The sequence below is a fragment of the Rhinolophus hipposideros genome (assembly GCF_964194185.1).
Source record: "Rhinolophus hipposideros genome assembly, chromosome: 16".
Taxonomy (NCBI): Eukaryota; Metazoa; Chordata; class Mammalia; order Chiroptera; family Rhinolophidae; genus Rhinolophus; species Rhinolophus hipposideros.
The window spans coordinates 56,307,059-56,324,785 of NC_138062.1; the positions used below are offsets into that span (position 1 = coordinate 56,307,059).

The following is a 17,727-nucleotide window of genomic DNA, read 5'->3' on the forward strand; positions in this document are numbered from 1 at the left end:
CCACCTGGCCGGCCGTCTTATTTAGTTTTTACAATAAGCTATTTATAGCAAGTTTTCAACATGGGCTGTGATGTAAAACACACTTTTAAAACATGTATTTTTAAAAGGAAAAACAAGGTGTGTCAAAGGAAAGTGTAAAGTAAGTAATAGTTCTGAAGATGGCAAAACCCAGGAATCTGGGCAGTATTGGGTCAAGTCTCCAGCTTGCAAGAACCCAGCCTGGGAGAGTTTGTCGCCTCAGCCAGGGCCTGGCTTGTCTGAAATCTCCAATCACACCCACTGTGGGAGAAAGGATCAGAGAGGTGGTTTCTTGTCCCTGATGCGTTGCAATGGGACTCTTCTCCCTGATTCTGACAGACTGCTGTGGTCTCTTCCACCATCTCTGAACACTGCTGGGCAAAGAAATTCAGAGGTTTATGAGGCTTCTTCTGCCCCAGGGGCCCCTCCAGTGTAGGAGAAATCTAACGGGGTGTGGGGTGGAGGTAAACAGATTCCATCGTGGCCATGGCAGAAGAGTTGCTGTGCACAGTGGATTTGAGTAGAGAAGAGATTTCAGGAAGAGGCATGGGAGGCAGAGGGACTTGAAGATGGGCCAGAGAAGGGAATTCTGTGAGACAGTTTGGGACGTAAATGGGAATGGAAGTGGAAAGAGAGGGTGGGGTATAGCCTCCTGTCATGTGGGGCTACCTGATGAATTTATTCTGTAGGTCAGAATCACCAGGCAGAATTAAGCAGCTGGGAGAGTATGGCAGGTGAGGTAGTTCTCCAGAGACTGGTGGAATGTAGTCATTCTGTGAGAGAGGTGGAAAAAACAAAACACAAGCATTTCCCTTTGTTAGCCTTGCTCCGGAGAGGTTGGTGGCAACTTCTGTTCAGGGAAGCATTTCGAAGTTCCAGAGACACCAGAGAGATGGGCTGCTGGGGAAGGAAGCCTGAAGCCTCCGAACGCACCCCTAGGCTCTGGCCTTTTCTCTGGGCTCTGCCTGCAACAGCCCTGAAAACCAGTTTGGGGTCAGGGACAAGCCCTCAGGGCAGAGGGACCCAGGGTCAGGCGGAAGGAAGCCCCAGTTGTGGCGAATGGGATCTGCTGGCCTGTAGTTCATTTTTCCCATCACTTTTGGCTTCTGGCTTGTTCATTCACTCAATAAACGATGAGAATACATACTAAGTCCTCAGCTATGCTTTTTGGCGGTTGGTTGATGGATTTAGTGAGAAAGGCTTAGTCCATGGGCTCTACACCCGGGAGCTCCCAGCGTGTGGAGAGAAAGGCTGGACAGGGCCCAGATATTCTTGGTGCAGGATGATACTTGCTTAGAGACAGCATTTTGCACAGCAATCTTAGTCTGGCCTGTCGGTATTCTGCCTTTGCCTGGCTAATTCCTTTATATTCTAGTAAACACAAATTTCGCTGCCCCTCTGCTCCAGCTGATTACGGAAAGAAGGAAGTGACTAGGTCCAGATCGGGGTGTGGGGCGAGGTGACTCCTGCTCCCAGACCTCGAGAGCGGGAGGAGTATCCAGTAGACGTCTAACGAGTTTGTCGCGGGAATGAATGAATAACAGGTACGGGTCCGCGCATGCGCGCGGCGGGGGCAGAGCCCGGAGCAGGGGCGTGGCCCGGGCGGGAGGGGACTAGGCGGGAGCCGGCCGCGGCGCGCGCAGGCGTTACTGGTCGCTCTGGATCACGTGGGCGCGCAGGCGCAGCGCCGCGCAGCCCGCTCCCTCACACAAAGCCAGACGCGGAGAAAATGGCGGCAGGGGTCGAAGCGGCGGCCGAGGTGGCGGCGACGGAGCCCAAAATGGAGGGGGAGAGCGGCGCGCCGGGCGCGCCGAGCGGCAACGGGGCTCCGGGCCCGAAAGGGTGAGTATTCCACGGCTCCTTGTTTCGGGTCGGGCGCTTTACACGGCAGTTGGCGGTGGCTCCGTTAAGTCTGTTGGCTGCCTCCCCTGAGCCAGGCCTCGGCCCAGACCTTCCCCGCGGGGCCTGCCGCGGGTGGGGGCGCACAAGGCGTGAGGAATGAAGCCTGGCCGTCTCGGGAGCGCCTCAAGGATTCCTCCTTTCTCCCGGGCCTCGGGCGTCTCTTCTCCCGGCCGCTGAGGGCCGGGTCCGAGGTCTCGGGTCTAGTCTTCGCGCGCGGGGATGATGGCGCGGGCCCGGCCGGGAGCCGACGCGTCCCCGAGCCTGCGGCTCGCTCGCTGGTCGGGTGACCTTGGGCGCGTGGTTTCGTGTCTCCCTCCAAGCCGTCCGGCGCTCGGCGTCTCAGTTTCCCGGCCCCTAAAGTGGGGGGAGGGAGTGCGCGCGCGGAGCTCGGCTCGTGGCCGACCACGGTGAACGGCCCCGGAGGCGGGTGGCGGAGGTGCAGGTGGGGCCGCCAGGCCGGCTCGGGGGCCTCCCCCCCCCCGGCGCGCGCCGCCCCCCCCGCCCCCGCCCCGCGAGAAGTGCCTCGGCCGGGCCCGCCCCTCGCCCCACGCCCGGGCCCTCGCTTCCTCCCCGGGTGCGCAGCAGTCATTTGTGCGGAGCGCGGGCCTGCGGCGCCGGGTGCGCCCTTAGCAGCCGTCGGGGGAGAAAAGAAAACGTTCTCTCCCGTGTTCCGGGGGACGCTTCTCCGTCGTGCCGCTGGCCGCCCGCTTCCAGATGCCGTCCCCTTCCGGGGCCTGCTTGAGGCTCTGTCTCGGATCCTGGATTTTAAAAATTTCCTTGAAGCCTCATCTGGTGTCCCTGTGACGCCCCATTTTGACTACAGTCACCTGAGAGAAACGTTCTGGCTCGGAGCAGCCGCTGTGGGGGAGGGAGGGGGAGGCTGGGCACACGTTTGGTTTCCTAAAAGTTTTTACAAATTGTGGTGACATGAAAGCGACACTTTTAACCATTTTAAATGTATGATGAAGTGTCATGAAGTGCATTCACAGTGTTGTGCAAACATCACCACTGTCCAAGTGCAGGACGCTTTCGCACCCCAAGTAAATTGCAGCCATTCACCAGTAACTTCCCACCCCCCCATCCTTGTTACCTGGGTTATACATGGTCTCTTACGAATTTGCCTTCCAACAAATTTTTAATGTGCTTAACTGGAGTTTGTGGAGATTAAAAGTGAATGTAGTTGAAGAAATGTTAATGAGCACTCGCTAAATTACTAACTACTATGCTGTTCAACTTTCCCTGGGTGGGTAGGAACACAATACCTCGGTGCCTCGTCTTCAGGAAGCAAGAGAAAGGCATTCCGGGAATATTCCCAACACTTTACTGTTGAAAACTCCGGAGGGGACGTGTTCAGTGTAGACTTTTCACATCATCTGTCTAGGGGAGAGCCTCGTTGGGTTTCTGAGGGCCGTATTTGGAGGCCTTTACAATACATTTATTTCATATATTTTTTCAAGGTAGTATCACAGGTTGGAGCTGCTAGAACTGTGGTAGGTGAGAAGTTGAATTAGTTATGGATTTTTGTAGCATTTGGGTTACTTGAGCAAATTTCCCATTTTCCACTGTTTGGTTTCTTCAAAATCATTTTATGACTGATTTATTTGACAAACATAGCATGTGGACTATTAAAAGTAAAAATTTATATTTACTGTAGATTACCAGGGTGGTAATGTTAGTGTTAACTGTTTTGCAACGGAGAAAAAAAATATTTTTTAACAGTTGAGAAAACTCCAGTTAAGGTAATTGACCCAAAGAGTCTAGGGAAGGCCATCTTAACTCCAAGGCCTTTGCTGCTTCCACAACAACACCCTGGTAACCTCTTACTAAACAGTCATTTGAAGTGCGTTTTTTAAACCAGGTTCTCCATGCTTCACAGTGATTTGAGTGCTACTTTGTGTGTGTGCGCGCGCCGCCACATAATTTAAAAAGGGATTGTATATTTGATAAAAAGAATTTTTGAGGCATATTAGATTGTGAGCTCAGGATTAGAATAGGGGGCTCTGGATTGTTCAAATGCATGCTGTCAGCTCTTTGCTTTCACTTTGCTCTTTGATTTTATTCACAGTAGTTAACCAAAGAGAGTCTGCAAAAATTAGGTTGTTTTCTTTTCAGGGTCCTCAGGTGGGTTCTCCCATTACCATGTTTTGCAGTCTTAGAGTTAGTTGAAAGCTGAATTGCTCCTTCCATAGTCTGTAATGAGTATAATGCCTAGGTTTCCTCAGCCACTGCTCTGGTGAGCTTGTTTTAAAGCCTAATCAGTATATGCAATGGTAGAAGGCTATGAGTGAATCAGGCCACCTCCCTACTTCCCTCAAAAAAATTATTGGTAGGAAAATATATCACTGCCAATCACTGTGCTGAGTCTCTGCTTTAAACCTCTAAGTGTGGATAGTAACCTTTTACAGGTGAAGGAACTGAGGCCTAGCAAAGAGATGGTGACCTTGGGGTTTAGGCTTGATATGGGACCCTACTACCTTAGTCACCTTAAACGTTGCGCTTAACATTTACCAAGCTACTTTTTTGTTAGGCTGTTTGTTGATCAACCCTGTGAGCTACCATGAACACAGGTTTTGCTGGTTCTGCTGGTAGAGAACCAGAGAGGAAGAGCCTGAGTCACGTGGCTAATTAAGTGGTGGACCTGGAGCTGGAATAGTGCTATGAATAGTGCGCTCCACATCTTAAATGCATTAGAGGAGCTCAGGATTGAAAGGATTTCTGTGAAAAATCATTTTATGTAAGGGATGGTTCTCAAGGGGATTGGGGGCAGGGTTGAAGAATCTTTACCCTCAGGAAATGTGTTCAGGAGTTTAGGGGATTGGGGTTGCCATTTCAGAGTACACTCTTGATTGAAAATCTCTGAAAGTAATGAGATTATACATGGGAATGCCATGGAGGCCTAAGAGGGTAGGGATTCAGTTTTACACAGTGACTGTAGAGGTCCTTGTGGAGTCGGCACTTTTTTTTTTAAGTTGTGATCTTTATGTACAGTATAATTCCAGTGCGAAAGAACAGTGATGTGATAAATGATCAATTTTCAAAGAACAGTCAGTGAAACGATTCCAAACCATATTAAATATAATTAATCTTATTTTAATGACTTGGAAGGTACTTTCAGATATTTTAGGCTTGTCTTTATTGATGTATTATGAAATAGGTTGATAGAATGTCAGAAAAAAATTTTGGTTATATTGGTTCTATTTAGACCTTAACATGGATGATTGGGTGCCAGATCAGATGGAATCAGAATCATTGGCAATTGGGAATTGAGAGCCGGTTAGCAAGGCGAATTAAGCTGGCCTAGGTGGGTCACTTGCTGTGGCTTCCCAGTATGTTTCTTTGAAAGATTACACATTTGTTACTTTATGGTTAAAAGTCAAGTTACTTGCCTTGAAATGAACAAACATGAGAAGAAACTTTAAAAAACAATGTATAATTGGCACAATAAACTACACATAAATTTAGAATTTGTAAGTATCAGTGTATGAAGTTCTCACTGAATCAAGGTAGTAAATATATATCCATAACCCCCAGAAACTTGGTTTCAGCACTTTGTGTTCCTGAGTCCTCCCTTCCCCCGCACCTGGGAGCCTAGGCTCTGCTTTCTGTCAGGATGCAGCAGGGTGTCTTGGAGGCATTTTTGATCTTCGTCTTCAAGACTGAGGGATGAGGTTGCTGCTGGCCTCTCTTGGATAGCGGTCAGAGACGCTGCTAAACACCCTGCAGTGCACAGGGCGGCTCCCGTAACAGGATTATCTGGCTCAAGATGTCGGTGCTGCGGTGGAGAAACCCTACTACAGATTAATTTGCTAGATTAGATTTTTTTCAAATACAGCGTTTTATCTGATGGAATCATACCATATACGCCTTTATTTATCTGGTTTCTTTGAGTATACTTTGAGATTTATCTGTGGTAGTTTATTACTTTTTGTTGCATAATATTTCAGTGTATGGATATATTACAATTTGCTCATTTATCTGTTAGTGGATGTTTAGATTTCCTGTTTTGAGATACTACAAATAATGTTGCTATGAATGTTCAAGTACAAGTTTTTGTATGGATATATGCTTTATTTTCTCTTGGGTAGGTAGCTGTGGGTGACTGGGTCATGGTAAGTGTCTGTTTACCATGTTTTAATGTCTATAATCTAAATTTGGGGTATTTATCAATGTTGCCAAATTATAATCCGCCTATAAAAAACATGCTTCTGAAAGGCTTTTAGAGTTAAGTGCTAGCATACATTTTAGGGCTACAGAAGGCTACTTACCTAATTTTATCCTGAAGATGGGGAGAAAATTGGATTGGACATTTTAAAAATGGGCTTTGCAGGACACCATTCTTAAACTGTCACATCATCTATACTTGAATATCTTTCTTGAGTGAGATCTTTAGGAGTGGTTCTCTCTGATTCTGTGAAGAATAGAGTTTATGGTGGTCGTTAGAAATAAAAAGAGGTCAGTTTATTAAGAAGCTGGAAGTGACAAAGAGATCGTTCTAACGCCTTTTACTTACAAGGAAACTCCTCAGAGTGAGGATTTGGTGCTGTGTTCACACTTTGGGAATAATCCATATGAGCTGCTTTCTCAGTGGCGAGCCTTGTGATGTGGATTAACTCCAAACCAAATACCAGCTTCTGTGGTTAAATTGGGTAGTTTATTCTTAGCCATGAGAATACTGAAGAGTATAGTCTAGGTGCTTTGTTACCTGCTTTGACTGTAATTAGTGATTTATACGTTTTGTAACTAATAGGTGAGCTGACAGCTGTCTGAAAACACAGACTAGAACTATTACTGTGTCATGGACCCTGTGTCAGAATGTTTTTTAAATGTTAATCTTAGAATATTTGGGTTTCAAAAGAAACCAGTTATATTAAAATTCATTTCTATCCACAGACCCTATGTAGATCCGTGAAATGTAGATTATATCTACAATTTAGGAATTTTTACTAACACTTGCCTCCTCACATGCCAAGAGTAAGCAGTTGGTCAATACTCTCTGTCTGGAGATTTGGGTGCAGGACTTTCATGTGAAGTAGACACTTGGCCTGTGTGACAGATGTTTGTGGTGTGCAGCCAGCCTGAGGAGGTTCTGTTGTGAACCTGGGTAGATGGTAAAGAAGAGTTCTAGGAATCTGAGGACTCAAGTGGCCGTACCTCCCACATTTGTCACCTTACGTGAAGGAAGTCTGTTGCATGTTGGTATAATTCAGATCATGGAGGAAGCTGCTTTCCTTAGTTTTGCCTAGGATGGGTTACCACTTGGCACCTTTGTACTGGGATATGAGGGACTAGTAAAAAAAAAATTTAGGGGACTACAAAAAGTTGCTAACTTTACAATTTTTCCAAGTAAGTATGTTAAGGTCCTCTAGCTACCATCCAATGTTTGAACACTACTCCCCCGTACAAGGAAGACTCTTCCTAGAATAAAGATCAGCCCTTTAATTAAATAAGTAGTTTTGTAAATCATCAATACTACGTATAGTCTTGGCTCTTCGCCCCCCCTGGCCCCCCCAGTCTGGTTTGCATTATGGATCACAAAGCCTCTGCTGTTTGGGAGTCTCAGGATTCTCACTGGTGGAAAGAACAGGACTCAGAAAAGCAGAAAGTGCAGGACTCGATGCCCTAAGAGGAACTTCCTGTGGCTCCCCGGTTGTTCCTGGTTGGCACTTACACGTGTCTGCCTGTGGCCAAAAGGGGCTGAACTTGACGAGGCAGCTTGAGGAACAGCCTCATTTGAGCGCCGCATGGGTGTACTGCCCTGTTGTCCCTGGGCTACTGCCTGGGCTTCCAGCCTGATGTCTGGTTCTGTGCTTTGGAAGTCTGCATTTCTTACGAAGCTTTTTTCGTGTACCACTCTAAGCCAAATTTGTATGTATAGAGTTTAGAAATGAAGTGTTATTGCATGGAGACACCTAACACAACAAGGTAGAAAGTATTACAAGAAAGGCCATGCCAAAAAAGTACCAGCCTTCTTTGCTGAAGGTGGGATTGTTTACAAGCTGTCTTTTAACTTCCAGGGTTGCTCAGACTTGGGGTTTTCTTAGTTTAACGTAGTAGGGATGTATAGAGAATGATTTCTTTCCCTTAAAATTTTTTTTAATTGTAAAATATATGTAAGTTGTCATTTTAACCATTTTAAGTGTATAATTTAGTGCATTAAGTACAATGTACATTATACCACGTCCACTCTCCATTTTCAGAGGTGTTTAAATCATCCCAAACAGAAACTGTACACTCTAAACAATAGCTCCCTGTTTCCCTCTCCCCCCACTCTCTGGTAAGTAACCTCAATTCTTTCTCTCGGGCTGGCTTATTTCACTTAACCATAGCATAATGTTTTCAAAGCTCATCTGTGTTGTGCATGTATCAGCACTTCATTTCTTTTTATGATTGAATGATACTCTTGTATATACCACATTTTGTTTAATCCATTCATCTCTTGGTGGACACTTGGGTTGTTTCCGCCTTTTGGCTACTACGAATAAAGCTCTGTTGTACAAGTACCTGAGTCCTTGCTTTCAGTTCTTTGGGGTATGTACCTAAGAGTGTAATTGCTGGGTCACATGGTAATTATGTTTTAACTTTTTGAGTAACTGCCACATTTTTTTGTAACGGTTGCATTTTACATTCCCACTTAAAACAAATTTTTTTTTACACAACAAAAGGCACTTTTATTTGTGGAGCTAAAATTGGTTGGGCCTATGTGCACCACCTCATTTCTGTTCCATGAAATCTTGTAAATCTTTTGCTGTTTCTATTTTGGAATTAAAGCACCTCAGGTAGGGAATTGGCCCTGAGTCCCAGCTCTTGTTACAGCCCCATAGAAGTGTGTGAAGGCCTAGGAGAGCACCCTCTTCTTGGGAGTGGTTTCTTGATAGGTGGGTCTAAGGAGTGCACTGCTGCAACTTGCTGCTCTGTGGAACACTTTAGTTTGAATGTCTCATCAAAATCAATGTTAGGCTGTGTTAATGTGTAACTTTGTGTGGAATTGTAAACCTGGCAGATCAAATACTGTCTTATTGTACTAATATGTGGATCGCCCCCCTCTTTTTTTTTTTTTTTTACCTCTTTTGAATTCAGTGAAGGAGAACGACCTACTCAGAATGAGAAGAGGAAGGAGAAAAACATAAAAAGAGGAGGCAATCGCTTTGAGCCATATGCCAATCCAACCAAAAGATACAGAGCCTTCATTACAAACATACCTTTTGATGTGAAATGGCAGTCACTTAAAGACCTGGTTAAAGAAAAAGGTAATGAATGGTACTGGTGGTTGATTAGGGTAAGAAGGTTGGTGTGTCATCTTTTCTGTGGCTAATTCCTTGGTTATTTTTTGTCATTGGAAGCTGTTCTGGGTAGAGCATGTGTTCTGTCCCGGCTTGAGAGTTAAGTTCTTCCCTCCCCATTTTTTTGTGGTCATGCACCTGTGTGTCAAACAGGGTGGTTTGTGTGGTCCTTTGGCCTACAAATGATTTTACTGGCTTCATATGGCTAATAGGACTTCACTTCAGCTTGAGGGGGGCCTCTTTGTGTTCAGGAAATTTTCGGAATTTTTCATATTAGGTGGGAGAGGTTTTTCCTTTTCTCGCTTTTTTTTTAAATTATTATTTTTTTAAAGCTTTTTAATGCTGGTTGCAAGGTAGTTTGTTTAAATTTTGTGGATGTCTTCCTGGGGTTAAAATTTGGTATCTGGTACTTGTGCTACTCAGATTCTAAATTATAAAACATTAGCTTGTGTTTAAACTTTTAGGCTTTTTTCCCCCTGGGTAAAAACATTTAGATTGGCAAATGCAGAGCTCAAAATAAGGCATCTGCTGTGCACTACGGTGCCTTCGGGCGCACAGTAGTCACAGCCCACGTGTCCAAATTCTGGCCTAGGGCAGGGAAAACAGCTGAAGCTCTGCTGCCACCAGGAGGTCCGAGGAGGTTGGTTGCCCCCATGGTCTCTGCCTCACACTCCTGTGCACACCAGGTGTGTCTTCTCTTTCCCACTCTTGTTCTGCTTCTTCTGTCTTCCTTTCTTTCCTGATTCTTGGCCCTGCTGGTGGCACTCAGGGCTAAAGAGATTGCTCAGTCCTGGTTTAGACAAAACTTGAGAGAGAAAAATTTGTCTAATGCCTCGAGGTCTCCCTTCACCCCCACCCCAAAGGGAAACCTAGACTCAAATTACCCTTAAATGGAGTCTTTTTGAAGGACTGAAAGGTATTGGTTTTCTGGAGCATTCATAATGAAAAGAGATTTGAGCTTGATTTGTCAAATGATTAACATTTCAGTGACGGACAGAGGTGCCACTTGGATATAGGCCATTTTGGTATGTGTACTGGTGCTCCCAGCATTGGGTTTTGAAAATATGAATGGCCCACTGCCATCATTGTCCCATCACTTGATTCAACCATGACATTCCAGACGCACTAGGCACCGTGAACCGCTCTACAGTCATGTATGGTGCTCCCATGTAGTATTTCTCCAGATAACACGGATGGAAAAACGTTTTGGTGTGAGATTTGTTTTCCTGCCTTGATCAGCCAAATCATTCCTGCCAATGCTCTTAGGGCAAGAGTGAAGTTTCTTCTTTTTGTCTGAAGGGCGTGTCATGTGGCATCCCAGATGCAGTGTTCTTGGTTTTTGGGACTGCTGCTTCAATACAAGCTTAGAATTTCTGTACAGTACAGTTGGGTCTCATTTGAATTAGTTTTTGGAATAACCCCCAAATTTGTGTTCTTGTGATTTGGTTGAACCACTGAATGGATACTTCCATTGATAATAAGGTATAGTAGTTCCAAGAACCAGGAATGTGGCTTTGAAAATGCAATGTTAGAATTTTGTAAGAGATTGCAGGCCAAATTATTTTTTCATTTTTAGGAGTGTGTGAACCAGTTTTGGGACATGATGGATAAAGTAGGTGACATTTTTACTGCTTAACCATTCAGTAATTTCAGTTTTGGAAGCCTGAAAGCTGGTAGCAGCAGCAGCCATGACGTTTCTGGATGTAGAAGCAGTTCACCTCAATTTCCTATTTTGCACTGTATTAATCTTGGAGCCAGCCTGGTGGTTTATTCGGATACTTCCAAACTGGTTCTCATATTCCCCTGGCATACTGCTATGAATGCCCTGGCTCAGCCCTTTCAGTGTATTTTTGGTGGTGTAATTTAGAATTACAGGTGTGCAGTAAATCAGTTATTTTTAACAAACCTTAAAATGTTCTTGTTTAGAGCTCCCCTGTACAGGTTAAATTAACTACTTTCTGTTTAATTAAATTATTAGCCACATTGGATTGTGGGTAAAGGGATTTATGAGAAAGGTAGTCTTTGTTTATGGTAATGTTTGTATTTAGTATGTAAAGTCTAAAGAAAATTACTGTTTACATACATATGACTCCTTAAGAAATGTTCTTATTTTCATTATGAGGTTTTCAAAATATGTTTTTATTCATGTCTGGTATATCAAGAATAGGTTTTAAATGGTTATTTGAAATCTGATTGAAATTGAAATAGTTACTCGAAACCTGTTGCAAATAAGTTTTAGGTTTTTGAAGACTTGTTATTGTGCAGGAAAAAAATTGCAGATAGAGGCCACCCTAAAAGCATGAGTCTCAATATAATCTCTGGAGTGGACAATGCAGAGATTTGGGCTGTCACGATCCAACCTCTTTATCTCTCTATTTTAAGAGTCGATCCCTGATGAGATCGTCCTGTTTCAGAAAACTAGTGGAGCTAGAATTAGTTGTCCTCAACTTAAAGATCTGAAAATGTTACGTCATTGCAGCACTGTCACCTCTCAGAATTAAAGTAGTAGCTTTGAGATGGCATGACAGGAGCTTTTCAAAGGCTGATTAATCTTGCCTGAGATTTCCTTACATACCACTCCCTAATTCCCAATCTTTTCCCCCCTCCTTGGACATCAAGTGTATATTTATATATAGTCTTTGTCTTTAATTTTAGTGTTTAACAGCATTCTGGGAGATCCTAGTAATACATATATTATGTGAACTGATCATTTTTCCAAACCTGGCCTTTTCCTGTAGATGGGATCACAAAGCTTGTTCAGTGCCCAGCTTTTTGGTGGCACTTTCACGAAATCAGCATTGCTGATTTTAAAGAGAAACAATGTATTGAGAGCTTTGTTGTGTTCTGAGGCAGGCTGCTTTTTTGCTCGCCCCTCCACCCCCATCATATCAGTCAGGGACATAGATTAAACAGTTTTCATGCTTTTAGAATTGATTGCCCTCTTTCCCTGAACTTTCCCCTTCCTGCTCTAAGTGTTCTACTGGGACAAGGGAAAGGTTTCTGTTGTCCTTCCTTTTGACTGTGCTTATTTTTTAACGGAGGTATTACATGGAACAAATAGCTGCTCTGAACACCCAATTGTTGCTGGATTGAAAAAAAATTGAGAGCCAATGTAATATGAAATTGGGCGATTGCCAAACCAGGTTTGAAAGTGACGTAACTTTCTAACAGCTACTTAATTTTTATAATTTTTATCCCTGAACATCTTAAAGACTTTCTCCATAAGGACTGGGCAAATAAGTAATATTTCTGAGCAAAGGGTGATTTGGATCATTTTGCACTCAGTGTTGTGCTGCAGTACTGGGAGGTCCTGTGTGGGTGTGGAAAGCTCTGCGCCCGGCTGCTGATTCTGGCCTCACTGGGGAGCCGGGGAACCGGTGGGGCAGCTGCAGCCCAGGCAGCAGCGAGCTACGCCCACAGTGGGGAAACAGCACAGTTGGAGGAGGAAAGGAAGGTCAGTGCTGGAGTGTACTCTTCAATGCCAAGTTTAGCAGTAGTCAGTTTAATTTGTGTAAGCAAAGATTTCTTTAAGCACTTAATCCTTCTGTTTTAACTTAATGCATCACTTGAAGTAAATTTCAAATTCCAGCTGATAAAAAACTGAGGCCCGGAGGGCACGAGGAGTCACAGGAAGTCCCTGGTGGCTCTGGGGGTGAATGTTCACTGTGTGTCTGTGGACCAGAACTTTATTTTTAATTTCAGAAAAACCCCACCCAGTCTATCTGGCTCCTTCAGGTTTTGCTTTGTTGGAAATTCAGCCTGCATTTTGGAAAGTCCTGTTACGCTAAAGCATTCATATCTGTGGGTACTTGGGTTGAACTGTAGCAGCGCAGCCTGCCTGGTTTACTTGGTGGTCTTTGGTCTAGTCAGTTGGTGGTGCTCTTCTGCTGTTGCTACAGTCAGGAGCAAGAATGGGCCCAGTCGTTTTCTAACTTGTCATAAATGAAGTAGTCACTGTGTAGATTATCGTATAGTGCCGTGTATAATACACACCCATGTTTTTGGCCCAAACTTTCAGGGGAAAAAAATCTTTTGTTTTAATTTTTTAATTCAAATTTTTATCTGTTTACATTTAAGTACTTGTTTTTTGTATTATAAAGGAATTTTAGCGTTTAATTTTTAAATTTTAAATTTTAGGTAATAAATAATTACAAAACACAAGAACAGATAACAAAGGTACAAGAAATTTTACGTAAGGGTAACAAAGGGCAACAAATTTACAACATTTATATTTACGCATCCTAGGAGGCTACATACTGGTAAATTTGTTGCAAGTTTGTGGAAAGTTCAACAAAACCGAGGATCCCATTCCTGGGTATTATTTTGCATATGGATATTATTGATTTCTAGAGTTACACTTTTAATTCATAAGCATTAATTCATAAGAATTAAAAACATTTATGTAGATACGGAATTAGTACCCATATGTAAAGCGCACACTTCCCTTGTTTTTCCCTCACGAATTTGGGCAAAAAGGTGCATTATACACGGCAAAATACGGTAATTATTTTGCCAGATTTCAAGTTTCCTACATATTAAAGAAACAAGCCTTTCTAAATTCAAGTATGCATGTATTCTATGCACCCCTCCATTAAAGTGAGAATGTTTGCTAGCATGTCCTACTTACGAGCCCCCATGTTTAAAATTAGAGGCTTTTTCACATATGAATTCACTTCAGTGAAGCTTTGGCCTCTGTACTCCATTTTTTGGTCCATTTCCGATTCGAACAGTAAATGAGAACACAAACAAATACGCTTGTGGGAAAAATAGGTGCAGAAGTGTTAAATCAGAGTAGCTCCAATGACTACCTAAATTATTCTTGGGTTGCTCATCTACTTATCCTCATGATGTGTTTTATTCTTCAGGCAATATTTTTAATAACCACCTAAATGTTGCTTAAAAATGAGTTCTTACAGCATTTTTTTAAAAGGTAGGCGATAACATTTGGCATTAGATTTTTCAGAGTTTTGGTTTTTTTCATGTTGATATTTTGATGTTTAGCTGGAATAGAATTTGTCTTAGTAGCCTCATCTTGGGAGTCCATCCATATTCCGAAGGGAAGAGGAGCAGCAGTAATTTTCATTAACACCTGAGAATTCATTTCTGTGACACTGTTGGCTGCTGCCAATTTGTAAATTCAGCCTCTCAGTCCTGTGATCTGCTCTGGTTGATTGGCTCTTTTAAACTTCATTTCATTGAATGTGACCAGAATCTGCATAGTTCTATGGCAAATTTTGCCTTCAGAGTTTTGGTTGGTAGTTGTACTCACTACTAAGCAGATCTTGCTTAATTTAATATTTAGATCTAAAAGAGAAGTGGTCTTTTGAAGGCTTTAGCATTAGCTTCCTGTAGGGAAGTATGAATTAGCTACTGTTGCAGATCTGTGACGCTGATTTGCTTTAACGCCTGGACTGCTGTGGTCTCAGGGTCCAGAGGGGAATGTTGTGAATTCATAAAGACCATGGCTATTATTGATGACCCTGGGAACCGCATTGCTCATGCTAGAGCCCAGCGATCCCCTTCACCTGTGGCTAAACTAAGGCTGGAGGGTTACTTTATAGAATGTTAAGTGTGAAAAGTCCTAATTTCTAAAACTGGCTTTTTGTTAAAATGGTTATGACCATGGAGAAAAGTTTGGTTGGGACTTGCTTGGTTTCTAGGTTATAATGACAGTTTTTTGATGAAGTGTCTTTATGGGCACAGACTAGAAACTGTCCATATGCAACAGTATTTGAATTTTAACAACATGGTTACAGCTGTCCTTGAGGTAGATATTGTGATTCTTTTATTTTCAAGGCAGTGGTCACAGTCACAGGCTCGTAGCAAATAAACTTGGGGTTTCTCTTCACTGTCTTGACACTACTTCCATCAAAATGGAAACAAGGACTGTTGGTCCTCAAATGGCTGCTGTTTTTGAAATAAATGGCTCTTAACATGGCTTCAGGGATGGCCACAACTTTTTTGGAATTGCTTTACTTTTGTACACGTAAAATAAAGCCAATCTGTGTGACTATCCTTTGATCATTTTTCAGTTTGCCCCATAGGAGTACATATTGCACAAGTTAAACTGTACCAGTCCCTCCTATTTCCTTTCTTCATCTCTTTGCACTGATTCTGTGTCCTTCCTGTTTTGTGCAAAGGGCCGGTTTGGTTAACCTTTCAGGAAAGGGCAAGGGAGGCGAGGCTGTAGCCTACACTGTGAACACTTGGCCTTCTTGCTTTCAACTGTCATGCAAGGACGTTTCTAATGAATATGCCTTTCCAATTATTAATTTTATTTAAAAATAATTTTATCTTACATTTAAATCTTATAATGAAAAATTCTCAGTAATGTTAATATCCTTTGAACAAAAGAGTTAAAGTAGGCATGGCTTGTTGAGGCCATTTAAAAGGGTTATTTTAACCCTTGTATTGCTAAACAAAAACTTGAAAACTGAATCGGAAAAGGCTTTATCATCATCAAAACAATCCTTAAAATAAAAAGGTTTTTCTGGGAACAAAAGCCCTTTTCTTGACTTTGGAGAAACTGCTTAGTTTTCTGTGTGCCATCTTCAAGTTCAGCAGCCATTTTGGTGGTTTTCTTGATGGGTTCTAACATCTGATCATGGTGGTCATGAATTGGCAATCCAAACCTTGAGGAAAATCTGCGGAATCTTTTGAAGTGCTTTGCTTCCCCCCTCCTTTGTCTAATCAGAATTACGGGAGTCTGTTTAACTGTTCAGATGCAAATTGCACTCTAAATTTGCATTTATCTGTGTCCTTTAATGGGGAGGTTGAGAAAGCATCAAGAATAAAGCCTGGGTTAGTCAGAATCCAGATGCTGCTCTGGTTTTCTCATAGGATGTTCAGTCAGCTGCTGACAGTTGTGGGGCCTAGTGCTGTGTGTAGGGCCAGTTACAGAATTTGTGGGGCCCAGTGCAGAATGAAAACGTGGGGGCCCATTGTAAAAAAATGGTTCGGAATTTTAAGATGCAACAGAGCATTAAACAAACCAAGCCTGTGACCCTCCTTAGTGCAAGGCCCAGTGTTGTGACGCAGGTTGCACACCATGGAGCTTGCCAAAGTGTGAGCGTCTTTGCACTAATACATGTCCTTGATTTAGCGTTTGAGCTCAGCTCAGTGGCATTGCAATTGGTGTGCTGTTTACCTGTTTTCACCAATAAGTATATGTATAAAACTGTTTTCTTCCCCCCAAAAGTGAATCACGCAGACTTCTTTCCTACAGATTTGGATTGCCTCTAGTCACGAAGGAGAGTCCAGACAGAGAAATTGATATGGAAATCTGTGGAAATAGCTTGTTTGTGGTGGGAGGAAAATCAAGGACATATTGTTAACAAGTTCCACCTACCTTTACTGCACACCTGTAATGCCTAGTTCGGTGGTTTTAGAGTACATGGAGTGTTTCTGGGCTTTCTTATAAGGCAGAGGCTCCATACAAGGTTGCTGATGATTGTTCTAAATTCCCATTGTTTTCTTGGCTTTTCTCCCTTGGTTTATGTGTCGTCTGGAAACTGATTTGTAGTTGGTGAGGTAACATACGTGGAGCTCTTAATGGACGCTGAAGGAAAGTCAAGGGTAAGTGTCTGAGAGAATTTCTTCTGTGGATTTACTACATGAAAAATGTAACTGTATGGTGGCGTGGAATCGAATGAAATCAGGAAGGCAGTGAGTGCTCATGTTATAGTAGCCATGTTTGATTTTGCCAAACATTCGAGTGGGGTGGGAGGGGATTTGCAAACGGGAGTCCCGCTTTTCCAAATGGCTGGCCAAAGAGCTTTTTGGTATTCTGTTTGGATGCCCAATTTGGATAACTGGGGACCAATAGCAGCATTGTCTCTTTGTTAACAGAGGAATTGGCTGTGTGTGAATTATGCATGGAATTTTAGCGGTGGTATATTAATGTAAAACGTGTGTTCTTGTCTAGAAAATGTTACTCTTGGTTGTTTGCTGAATTTGAAAGTGGTGTGAACCAAAGATTCCGAAAAGTTGCCTTTGTGCCAGTAAATTGTAAAACAAATATTTAAAACCTGAACGTTTAAAATTGGCCTAGTTTAAAGAGACAATAAACTATTTTCTGTCGTGCAATAGAATGGCTTAGAATAATCAAAAGGATGAGCTTAATTTATGGAAGGGATGGATTTAGGAGGAGTATGATAAGGAATTGATTGAGTACAGAAGGAAGCAGATCTAAAGTTTGTGTGATTTCTCGGAGAATCTGAATTTAGTTCTGCTTATTATAACTTCAGCAGCTATAGCGCAATGCTGGTAATGTGCGGGAACAGGAGATAAGGAGCCCAGCTTTTAACAAGGACGACTAGGCGAGACGCTTACTTCTGCCAGTTTCCCCTTAGAAGGGTTGATTAAAAAAAACTACAACTTTTATTACATACATCAGTTTTATTTTATAACTGTCATTGATATTTACTATTTTTTTCTTGTCTTTTTTTCCCCCTTTCCTTGCTCTTCTGATTGGTCTGTGGCTTCTTCCAAAGGGATGTGCGTAAGTATTGTCTAGTTACTTATTGGC

General features: G+C 42.9%; 1 protein-coding gene across 16 annotated transcripts in view; it reads left to right on the forward strand.

Moving 5' to 3' along the window:
* The window catches only part of HNRNPM (heterogeneous nuclear ribonucleoprotein M), a 154,539-nt gene that overhangs the window by 115,141 nt on the left and 21,671 nt on the right, over positions 1-17,727 (forward strand). For 8 of the 16 annotated variants that reach the window (XM_081076068.1, XM_081076076.1, XM_081076079.1 and 5 more), the window contains exons 1-2: positions 1,707-1,860; positions 8,998-9,177. The exons of 1 other annotated variant lie outside the window; for it this stretch is intronic. In XM_081076068.1, the coding sequence (XP_080932194.1) occupies positions 1,748-1,860; positions 8,998-9,177 (293 nt within the window). In that variant the 5' untranslated portion in view covers positions 1,707-1,747. Of the gene's footprint in view, positions 1-1,694; positions 1,861-8,997; positions 9,178-16,722; positions 17,701-17,727 lie in introns of those variants that run through there. 7 more of the 16 variants (XM_081076074.1, XM_081076075.1, XM_081076077.1 and 4 more) reach the window with 6 other exon arrangements.